Here is an 11,021-nt window from a genome sequence, read left to right as displayed (position 1 = left end):
GGGTATGAGGGGGTAAGGCTGTGATGAAGGTCTGGGGGGAGGCTGCAGGGGTATGAGGGGGTAAGGCTGCTTGTGTCCCGGCTGTGATGGAGGTCTGGGGGGAGGCTGCAGGGGTATGAGGGGGTAAGGCTGCTTGTGTCCCGGCTGTGATGGAGGTCTGGGGGGAGGCTGCAGGGGTATGAGGGGGTAAGGCTGTGACGGAGGTCTGGGGGAGGCTGCAGGGGTATGAGGGGGTAAGGCTGTGATGGAGGTCTGGGGGGAGGCTACAGGGGTATGAGGGGGTAAGGAGCCTGTACTGCCCGTCTCTGGGTCTGGGGAAGCAGGTCGTATTCAGTAAAGCCAGCTGGGGCAGTTTGTTCACACTCCGGAGGCTCCCCTGAAGCCGGGCTTGTAAAGCTGCTCTAGCTCTCTGTCAGGCCCTGCTGCTCCTCTAAACACTTGGATTGGGCCGGGTTTTTTTTTTTTTTTTTTTTTTAAGAAGTCTGCGTTTTGTAGAAGTCTGCAGCCAATCTCCCCCGATCTTTTATGACCGGTGGATTTACTGGTTTACAGTGACACTGAGCAGAGTCGCATTGCTGTGCACTGGTCCCATTAGGCCCCAGACTGCAAATGATGTGTTGGCACTCTGGACCGGTGAGACAGGCAGGACACACAGCGCGTGACCCGGGAAGAAGCCGGTGGGGAGCAGCAGTAGGGCATCAATCCTATTTCTGTGGGTCACAAAAGCTCAGGAACGGCACAGACGTAAAGCTAGAACCTTCACATCAGAGGACTGCGTGTTCCTTGACCCGGTGAGCAGGACCACGCGCAGACGTTCCCCAACCCCTCCTCCTACAATAACATTGACCATCGCTTGACCATAAAATTGTAAAAGCTAATCAGAACCCCCCCAAGCCCTCAAGTGGTCCCACTTTGTAGTCTGGCGTGCCATGGGGAGAGGCATGACGCCATCGCATTCCGCAGGTCTCTGCGGTAATGTTCTGGAACCGAGGCCAGAGCCTTCGCCCACAGAGCGCTCTGCCGGGAACCATATCCCAGCACCTCACAGCACCTAACCGTACCACTGCACATTACCTGGCAACCAGAGTCACGGGGGGGGGGGGGTTAACTGTCTAGAGAAGCAAACCTGCAATCACTGCAGCAGCAAAACAGAGACCTTCCTGACTCCCATCACTGGATCAATCAGGCCCACGTAGGGCTTCAGGAGCAAGATCTGTCATCCTCAATTACTCCTCAGTCTCAGGACTGAATGAAGGTCAGGGGGGTAACTGGTCTTGTCAGACCAGCTACATATTCTGCCCATGAGTAATAGTACTGATCCCCACAGGAGGGCCTGATCCTAACCTGTTAAGACTCAGGAGTGGAGGAGACCATCGGATCAGAACACCAGGTCTGGATTGTAGAGCTGATTCAATCCCAGTGACGTGTTGATCCTTAACTTCGCAGACATGTTTCATGACCACGTCCCTTGCTGCACTCACAGAGCACCTGTAGGTGGAAGTGAGCTGCCCCCAGGCTGGTGAGGGCCCTGGCAGCCCGGTGTGGGGGGGCCAGGGGGCAGAACCCAAGCCCCAGGGAACCCGCGCCTCCCGCCAAGGCAACACAGACACACACACACAGTTATTGTAAGCTGCTACAGGATGCTGGCTAAATATTTGGTCTGGAAGAAGGAGCAGTAATAAATTAGAGGGCTTTTTACCCGGTCTCTCTGAGCCTGCTGTTACAAGCCTGCAGGACATGCAGGGGGCCGCAGCTAGGGGCAGGGCTAGGCTAGGGGCAGGACAGGGCTAGGCTAGGGGCAGGACAGGGCTAGGCTAGGGGCAGGGTTAGGCTAGGGGCAGGGCTAGACTAGTGGCAGGGCTAGACTAGCGGCTAGTGGCAGGGCTAGGCTAGGGACTAGGGGCAGAGCTAGGGGCTAGGGGCAGGGCTAGACTAGTGGCAGGGATAGGCTAGGGGCTAGTGGCAGGGCTAGGGGCTAGGAGCAGGGCTAGGCTAGGGGCTAGGGGCGGGGCTAGGGGCAGGGCTAGGCTAGTGGCTACGGGCAGGGCTAGGCTAGGGGCAGGACAGGGCTAGGCTAGGGGCTAGGGGCAGGGCTAGGCTAGGGGCTACGGCAGGGCTAGGCTAGGGGCAAGGCTAGGCTAGGGGCTAGGGGCAGGGCTAGGCTAGGGGCTAGGGGCAGGGCTAGGCTAGGGGCAGGGCTAGGCTAGCAGGGAGGAAGGCCTCTGAGGAAGCCTCTCTCTCGCACAGGGACACGTGGTGTCTATCAAATCACAAAACATGAAGACGACACAAAAAAAGATTCCTATCCACATATTTATAGACTGAAGAACGGCACGGCGCAGAGCAACCACGGGGGAAATAAGAGAACGGGTCTCGCAACTGGTCTCTTTATGGACAGCGGGAAACCAAGAGCAGCGAGGCGCGGTAATAAACGTTCAGGAAATGGTCATAGCTGGCCGCACTTGTCCTGGAGTGATGTCCTGACGATCTGACACCTCATCAATCTTTACTGATGGTCTCAGGAGGGCCTTTCTCCTCGGTCCCAAGAGCTCCAGTACAACAGGGCACCGTCCGTCCGTCTCTCTGTCTCCCCCCCGCCTCTCTCTCTCCCCCCCGGTCTCTCTTTCTCTCCCTCCTTCTCCCCCCCTCTCTCTCTCCCCCCCTCTCTCTCTATGTGGCAGCTGTGAGTGATCCTGTGAGCGATGGGCTGCCAGAGCTGCTCTCTCCGCTGATCCCTCCACAGGATGCACTGGCGTGTCATTTCCTCCCGTCGCCCCCGACACTGACCAGAGACCAGACTCAGGAAAAAAAGCACTCTGGCAGAGAGGATCATGGGTAACCTGGCTGGCTAGGGCTTGGAGAGAAGATTGGACCTTCTGTCTGTCTGTGCTCAGCCAGGCAGGTTCAGAAAGAGGAGCCACTCAGACCTGCCCACTCTCCTCCAGCGCTGAATGGGGCTCATCTCTATCCACCGCCAGCTCGCTCACAAATCTCCAGCACCAAAACAGTCACACAAATCTGAGGAATGCTCCCCGGGAGCCAAGATGCACTATTACCCTACACCCCCCCCCCCTCCGCCTGTATCACAGCTGGAATGCACACTTTGATTACTTAATTACATAATTAACTAATAGTGGAACAGCACAAAGTGGATATGATTAGGCCTCCCAGCGACCGCAGCCTCTCTACTCTATCACGACTCCCACAAACTCCCTCAGAGGAGAGTCAGGATGGGCAGCCTGGGACCCCGACACGCTACCTGACCACCCCAATATCAGGCTACAGGATTGTTTGGAGGAGGAAGAGGATGAGGAGGGCCTCTCCTAATTTTCCACTCTCTCATTGTGCTCCCTTACATGAACCATTCCCACCGCTGTGGAATTCCCACCCTGGAATTCCGCCCAGGTGGAACAACAATGGATGGGAATAGGTCCCAGATGCATTCCTGCTCTTCATCTCTCCAGCAGCGCGCCTCACCTCAGAGCAGATGCCCTCACCCGTCCACAGTCTTACTGTAATGTAAACCAAGACCCCCGGACAAAAGACAACCAGCATCCACTGTCCCAGCTGAGGATCAGACCCGCCCAACCATGTCCCAAGACACGGAACACCATGTCACACACACACGCGCATGCATGCACACAATCAGTCCTTGTTAACACACACACACACACACACACACACACACACACACACACACACACACACACACACACACACACACACACACACACACACACACACACACACACACACACACACACACACACACACACACACACACACACACACACACACACACACACACACACACACACACACACAGCCCATGCTCCCAGACCCCCGGTCTGAGCTGTGTTCACACGCCTGTATCTTCATGTCAAATCTCTCAAGCAGCTCAGACACACGAAACTAAACAGAGGGACCAACAGACAGGTTTAAATGAAGGCTGTTTACCAAACACAAACACCACTGTCCACCCTATGGCTTTATTTACTGCTGGGTTCTGCTTAGCTTTGGTGACCTTTTGAACTCTGACCCCATGCCCCCTGAGACTGGATGACCGCCTGCTGACTCCTCATCGCTGTGCCATGATGACAGAGACCAGCCCAACCTACACCCTGACTTCCTCCGTCCCCTCCTCAGTGAGAGTATGTCTGTGTGTGTGTGCGTGAGTGCGTGAGTGTGTGTGTGTGTGAGAGTGTGTGTGTGTGTGTGTGCGCGAGTGTGAGTGTGTGTGCGTGTGTGTGTGTGAGTATGTGTGCGTGTGTGTGAGCGTGTGCGTGTGTGTGAGAGAGTGACTCACGCTGAGGTTCCTGTCCCAGATCTGGATGGTCCCGTCCTGGCAGCCCGCGGCGATGAGCTTGCCGTCGCGGCTGTAGGTGCAGCAGGTGGGCGTGACCTTCTTCCCCTGCAGGGAGCGCGGCTTGAACACTGCCTTGTGCTTCTTGTCCGAGTTCACGTCCCACGTGCGCACAGTGCTAGGGAGAAGGAGGGAGAAGGAGGGAGAGAGAGAGAGAGAGAGAGAGAGGGAGAGAGAGGGGAGATGAATAAAATCATCTGGTGCCGGCCAAGCGAAACACAGCCATCTATCCCCACCTAGCTTCCCTGTAATGCTGTAATGGATCCCTTAAACTCCCAGAATCCATTAGTGTTGTTGTCATCATCCAGACGTCCACTGAGCTGCTTCCCTTCCCACTGCTTCATTTAGAGATGTGGGCTAATTCAGCGTGATGCCGTGAGTGCCGACCTCTGGGTCAGCGCCAGCAGCTCTGGGGGGCCCAGCGGGCTGATACAGTACATGTTGACGGTTGGCAGGTTCAGTACGTGTAGACGGTTGGGAGGTTCAGTACGTGTAGACGGTTGGGAGGTTCAGTACATGTAGACGGTTGGGAGGTTCAGTACGTGTTGACGGTTGGCAGGTTCAGTAGATGTTGACGGTTGGGAGGTTCAGTACGTGTAGACGGTTGGGAGGTTCAGTACATGTAGACGGTTGGGAGGTTCAGTACGTGTTGACGGTTGGGAGGTTCAGTAGATGTTGACGGTTGGGAGGTTCAGTACGTGTTGACGGTTGGGAGGTTCAGTACGTGTTGACGGTTGGGAGGTTCAGTACGTGTTGACGGTTGGGAGGTTCAGTACATGTTGACGGTTGGCAGGTTCAGTACGTGTTGACGGTTGGGATGTTCAGTACGTGTTGACGGTTGGGAGGGTGGAAAACAGAGGAGAGAGGACAGTACTTCAGCCTGACAGGCGCATCTGAAGCCGCCATGAAATCACGATTCTCTTCCCTACATCTGCTGAACACATTACGGACCCTCAGACAAGACCGGGCAAACACAGACATGAGGGGGGGGGGGGGGGGGGAGAGAGAGAAAGAGAGAGGGGGAGAGAGAGAGAGAGAGGGGGGAAGAGAGAGAGAGAGAGAGAAAGACAGAGAGAGAGAGAGAGAGAGAAGGAGAGGAGTCATGACATACACAAATTCCATAACACAGATGTGTACAAAGAAATACCCACAAATATAAAGTTCCTGAATGGAGATGGGCTGTTCTGATGCAGGATAGCTACAGCGAACTGAGGACTAGAAGTGGACCAGTAAAGGAGAAAGTGGACCAGTAAAGGAGAAAGTGGACCAGTAAAGGAGAAAGTGGACCAGTGAAGGAGAAAGTGGTGAACGTCAATATGCAGCCTGTCAGACCCTGGGGAGCATGGAAAAGTTCCTGGGTGGGATTAAGAGGGTAAAACGCAGCTTAGAGGGGCAGTATTTCCGAGGGCAGTATTTCAGAGGGCAGTATTACAGAGGGCAGTATTTCCGAGGGCAGTATTCCAGCATGCCCGACCGAGTGGGTCATGTGACTGAGACCACCTAGACGCCGGGGTCGCGGGAGGGGGGAGGCGTGACCCTTGACCTGGCCGACGCCGGTTTCCTGTCTTTAGGGGCGTCTGTCTTGTGGAGGACAGCTCTCGCGCTCCCCCGCCGCCTCACTCAACATCACTCTTCACCTCACTTAACACTCGCGCCCCAACAGAGCGCAGCGCAGACGAGGCGACGGGGAGATGAGAGAGACAGGAGAGAGTGAACGGGACAATGGAGGAGTGATGGACAGAGAGAAGGAGAGAGAGAGAGAGGGCAGAAGGAGTGATGGACAGAGAGGAGAGAAAGAGAGAGAGAGAGGGCAGGAGGAGTGATGGACAGAGAGAAGGAGAGAGAGAGAGGGAGGGCAGGAGAAGTGATGGACAGAGAGAAGGAGAGAGAGAGAGAGAGGGCAGGAGGAGTGATGGACAGAGAGAAGGAGAGAGAGAGGGAGGGCAGGAGTAAAAGGAGAGAGGGGGGGGTGAGGTCAGGGCTGTCAGGTCAGCTCAGACATGCGCTGCAGAAGGCGGAGGCGCCGTGAGTCAGCTCAGTACAGACTGGGTCCATGTGTGGCTCTGACACACACACACACACACACACACAGCATATCCAAGTGTCTGTGACACACACACACAAATCCAAGTGTCTGTGACCCACACACACACACACACACAGCATATCCAAGTGTCTGTGACCCACTGCCTTCTTCTACCAGTGCGACCTTAAGAGGTCAGGGGTCAGCTGAGGAGCATAAACACACAGACAGAGCTGCTACTTACAGCCAGGAACAGATTCCTACACGGATGGCTACACACTCAACTGCCCTACACACACGCACACACGCACACACGCACACACACACACACAGCTAAGCTAAGGTAGCTTAAGGCGTTAACAGTCAATCAATTACCGTTATTCAATATACAAATACCGTTTATTTTTCTGAGGTCATTCTCTTTGTCATAACAGAGCCTATGTTTTGATTGATTGTCTGTGTAGTTCTGTATGAATAAATCATATAAATAAATCATGTTGGTCATACTATTTACATGCTTACATGAGGCTTTGCCCAGCGTCTATGTATTTCTGTTTCTATGTCTGTATGTTGGTCTGTTTGTGTGTCTGTTTGTGTGTCTGTTTGTGTGTCTGTTTGTGTGTCTGTTTGTGTGTCTGTTTGTGTGTCTGTTTGTATAATTTCATGTGGACCCCAGGAAGACTAGCAGCTGCTGTGGTGGAAGCTAATTATCTGAATAACGAATAAAGAACCCTGGGATTAAGAGACTCTACCGGCTGAGCTAGCCGGGAAGTGTGTGCCCACGTATGCATGTGTGCATACGTGCGTGCGCTCGTGTGTGTGTGTGTATGTGTGTGCACGTACGCATATGTGTACATGAGTCTGTGTGACAGCCGCTGAGAGATGGCTCCACCTGCTCCTAGGATCTCAGGCGTCTCTATTCAGACTACAGGACACTAAAGGCAACAGAACCTCTCTCACGGCTCAGAGCAGCAAGAATGCTATTCATCTCAGGGGCTCTTTTCCAAAACACGGCGCTGCTGTTGCTGCTGTTGGGCTGGAGGACTGCCTGAGGAGGCTGAGCCACCCGGACTGGGCAGAACCCGGTTCCTCACGCGACGCCGTCAACAGATCCACACCTCAGCACAGGGGCAGGGGAAGGAGCAGATGTGGGGTTATGGTGCCATGCCACCATTCAGGGAGAAAATGTCACATCTAAAGTGATCCAAAGGCCGCTGAATCCACAGATCCAGAGGTTCCTCCTTGTCACTTTTGTTCAACCGCCTCCTCTCTGACGGGTTGTTGTGAATGTGTTTCAGGAAACCCAGAATGTGGCCGTCGTCCCAGAACATTTCAACAAAGTGACAAAACACTGAAGCACGGCACGAAAACAACCCAGAACATTGAGGGGTGCACAAAGCGCCCGTCCGGCCCTGCCCTGTTTTCCCCTCAATCAGCACTCCCCTTTTGGGCTGTGAGCGCTGAGCCACCCCAGGGGCGTGCGTGACGGAGGATGAGGGCCATACAGCCTCACTCATGCGTGTGCGCTTTACGAGGCAACACAGCCGTTCACACATCAACCCGGGGGTGAGGCCTTCCAGGCCCCTGCCTCCCTCCCCTCCCTCCCAGGCTCAGATGCTATCTGCAGGCCGTATGGAGGCCTCCTGGGGTGGCGGCAGGGACAGCTCCCCAGATGGAGGGATAAGGAGGAGAGGAAGAAAGGAGACACTGATCAAAGCTGTGTTCGGGGGTCCTGGGCGAGGCAGGGCTGGAGCCTGGCGAGGGGGCCGGGCTGAGGGGCCCGCCGGGGCCGGGTTCTCCCTGAGGGGCCCGCCGGGGCCGGGTTCTCCCTGAGGGGGGCTAGACGGAGAGAGAGAGGGAAGCGCTGTGCAAGATAAGGAGGGTGGAGGACAGGGACACACAGAGAGGGGTCTGTCTACCCCCCCAGAAACACAGCCAGGGAAGACCATGAACTGACCATGCTGACCTAGTACCACACCAGTGGCGGCTGGTGACTCAAAAAACTGAGGAGGACAGGAGGAAGAGAGGCGAACCGCCCATGGGCGCCGGGGGGCACTTTCCCTCAGTCAGTTATTATTTGAAATATCAGCTTTAAAGTGGATTTACAGTCAATTTTAGCATATGAAAGACTGAATAACACTTTATTTAACTACATGCAGCATTTATTTATCATATTCAAACAACAATAAAACATTGTTAGCAATAGTTGTTGTAATGGATTGTACTCTTCTCTAAAGAGAGAAAATAATATTGGTGAGGTGCTGGAGAGGTTAGGTGATACATATGAAAAAAAAAAATTGATTACGGGACACTGAGGTGTGCTGGCTCTCAAACAGTTTGTTGGCAAATAGATTTGACAACTGGACAATGGAATACGTTGCACAGCAAAGGCAGTATGCAACAGTTCGCTCATGGCTAGCTAGCAATGGTACAACTATGGGATTAGCTCATTTGGGTTGCTGTCAAAGCTGCCACTCTTATGTTGCTATAGCCTACAATTATCAGAACAATATGAACATTCAGTTGAAAGTTTTCCATCCACCCATCCATCACTGGATGAGGAATAAGCACCGCAAAGCAATCAATTCTCACGCAAGCAGGAGCCAGGCTGTGGACTTCTCCGATCCGGTGTTGCAACCCAGTCTCTAGAAATGTTTTGGACGAGTTGCCAACAGTTTGCGCCTCCAGCCAATCTGCGCGCCTGCCTATGCAGTAGCCTGACGTGCACCTCGTAGCTAACGTTACCGGCTATAGCCAGCCAGTGGAACTGTCGTGTTCAGACGGCTCTAGCTCAAAAAGTATTTATGTCAGCTTAGATATTTAGATGGCTAGAATCAAGACAAATAGACGAACAATTTGATGTATAATATGTCCCATAATACATTCGGATGTATTATATTATGGAGCTATGAACACACAAAAGTCTCCAATGGCACAGGGAAGAGAAACACAGACATCAACGCCGACCCAATCGGCCTTCACTGTGGTAAATCTGGAATCTGGAATGTGATTGGACTAACAAAATGTCAATATCTGAATCCTGTTCAGACAGGGCCGGAGTACTGTCCTCCCTTGCGGTAATTTTTCAGCGTTTTGGCCAATCACAAATTAGCAAGAAAAAAAGGCATTACATTGATTTAAGAGAAAAGAACCCACCCTAAGGGAGGCTAGCCTCCTTTCCATAGATATCTATGGGTCCTCCAACTGCATGTTATATGTCACTGTTGGAGCTTTAGAATTTCAATAATTTTATCCATAGGTAAAACCTGCTTTATGAACAAAACTGAGATAATATTAATTATGAATAAATAAATTCATATATTTATATTTTAATCCCTCTCTTCTCTCCAAAAACTGAGGACTGTCCTCCCCTGCCTCAATGGACGAGCCTCCACTGTACCACACACACGCATGCACGCACGCACGCACTAGTGCTGCTCTATGCAATCCCACTGCCTCCCACTGAATACCCCAGATAAAGAAGCTTGTGTCTGGTGTCCCATTACCCACCAGGCGGGTGGCTGATACACTGATAACTTCCTCCAGGCATCTAGTGATGGGAGTGGCTGCAGCTCTTCAACTCAAATCAAACAAGACTGACAAATTCAGCCAATATTTCAGTCCAACGTTGATCAAGGCATGGGATAGGCCAGGCCAGGTGTGAGAGACTGAGGTAACGAGGGTCGAGTGTCCAACATCCCATCAATCCTGTAGAAGACGAACCCCAGGGTGAGAGGCTGTCTCTGGGGGTGAGAGGCTGTCTCTGGGGGTGAGAGGCTGTCTCTGGGGGTGAGAGGCTGTCTCTGGGGGGGTGAGACGCTGTCTCTGGGGGTGAGAGGCTGGGGGTGAGAGGCCGTCTCTGGGGGTGAGAGGCCGTCTCTGGGGGTGAGAGGCTGTCTCTGGGGGTGAGAGGCTGTCTCTGGGGGTGAGAGGCTGTCTCTGGGTGTCTCTGGGGGTGAGAGGCTGTCTCTGGGGGTGAGCGGCCGTCTTTGGGGGTGAGAGGCCGTCTCTGGTGGTGAGAGGCCGTCTCTGGGGGTGAGAGGCCGTCTCTGGGGGTGAGAGGCCGTCTCTGGGGGTTAGAGGCCGTCTCTGGGGGTTAGAGGCCGTCTCTGGGGGAGGAATGCAGGGCAGGACATAGAAGACCTGAGCTGTAAGGCGTGCTGCAGTCAGAGGAGCGCTGGCCTGTGGATGAACCCTGCTGCCTGTCTGACGCCCCTGCATGTTCCCCCGAGACCCCCGGGACATCTGTCCTCACTCCCCATCCCCGTATCACCACCGACGTCCCACTCAATACCCCCGGGGTCCCGCGCAGCCCTTGCGAGAACACCAAACTAGGTCATCCCCCAGCTCCTCGCGTTGGGCTGTGCGCATAGGGTTACTAGAAAAATGGGGGGAATATTTGCTTGACAAGGACGGTAAGCCAGAAATGAGAAATTAAGAGATATACAAGGATGAGTAACAGGCCGGCGAGGAGTGTCGTCTTACAGCGTGGGCGAGAGACAAAACACTTAGAGTGTGAGAAACCTCGGTGATCCCCAGGATGTGGGTTAACAGCCCTTTAGAATCACAGTCCCATCTGTCTTGTGGTGAGACCATGAAGCAGCTCATGATGTCCGTGTCTATGGGGGGCTTTGG

At 53.8% G+C, this 11,021-nt stretch overlaps 1 protein-coding gene across 1 annotated transcript in view; it reads right to left on the bottom strand.

The window, feature by feature from the left end:
* wdr70 (WD repeat domain 70) overlaps nucleotides 1-11,021 on the bottom strand; it is a 55,385-nt gene that overhangs the window by 27,369 nt on the left and 16,995 nt on the right. Inside the window, exon 10 of the mRNA XM_084452596.1 lies at nucleotides 4,307-4,481. Within this exon, the coding sequence (XP_084308722.1) occupies nucleotides 4,307-4,481 (175 nt within the window). The remainder of the gene's footprint in view (nucleotides 1-4,306; nucleotides 4,482-11,021) is intronic.

This window comes from Borostomias antarcticus (genome assembly GCF_949987555.1).
Source record: "Borostomias antarcticus genome assembly, chromosome: 2".
Lineage (NCBI taxonomy): Eukaryota > Metazoa > Chordata > Actinopteri > Stomiiformes > Stomiidae > Borostomias > Borostomias antarcticus.
The sequence above is the reverse complement of the archived record's forward strand: the minus strand, read 5'-3'. Positions and strand labels throughout refer to the sequence as shown.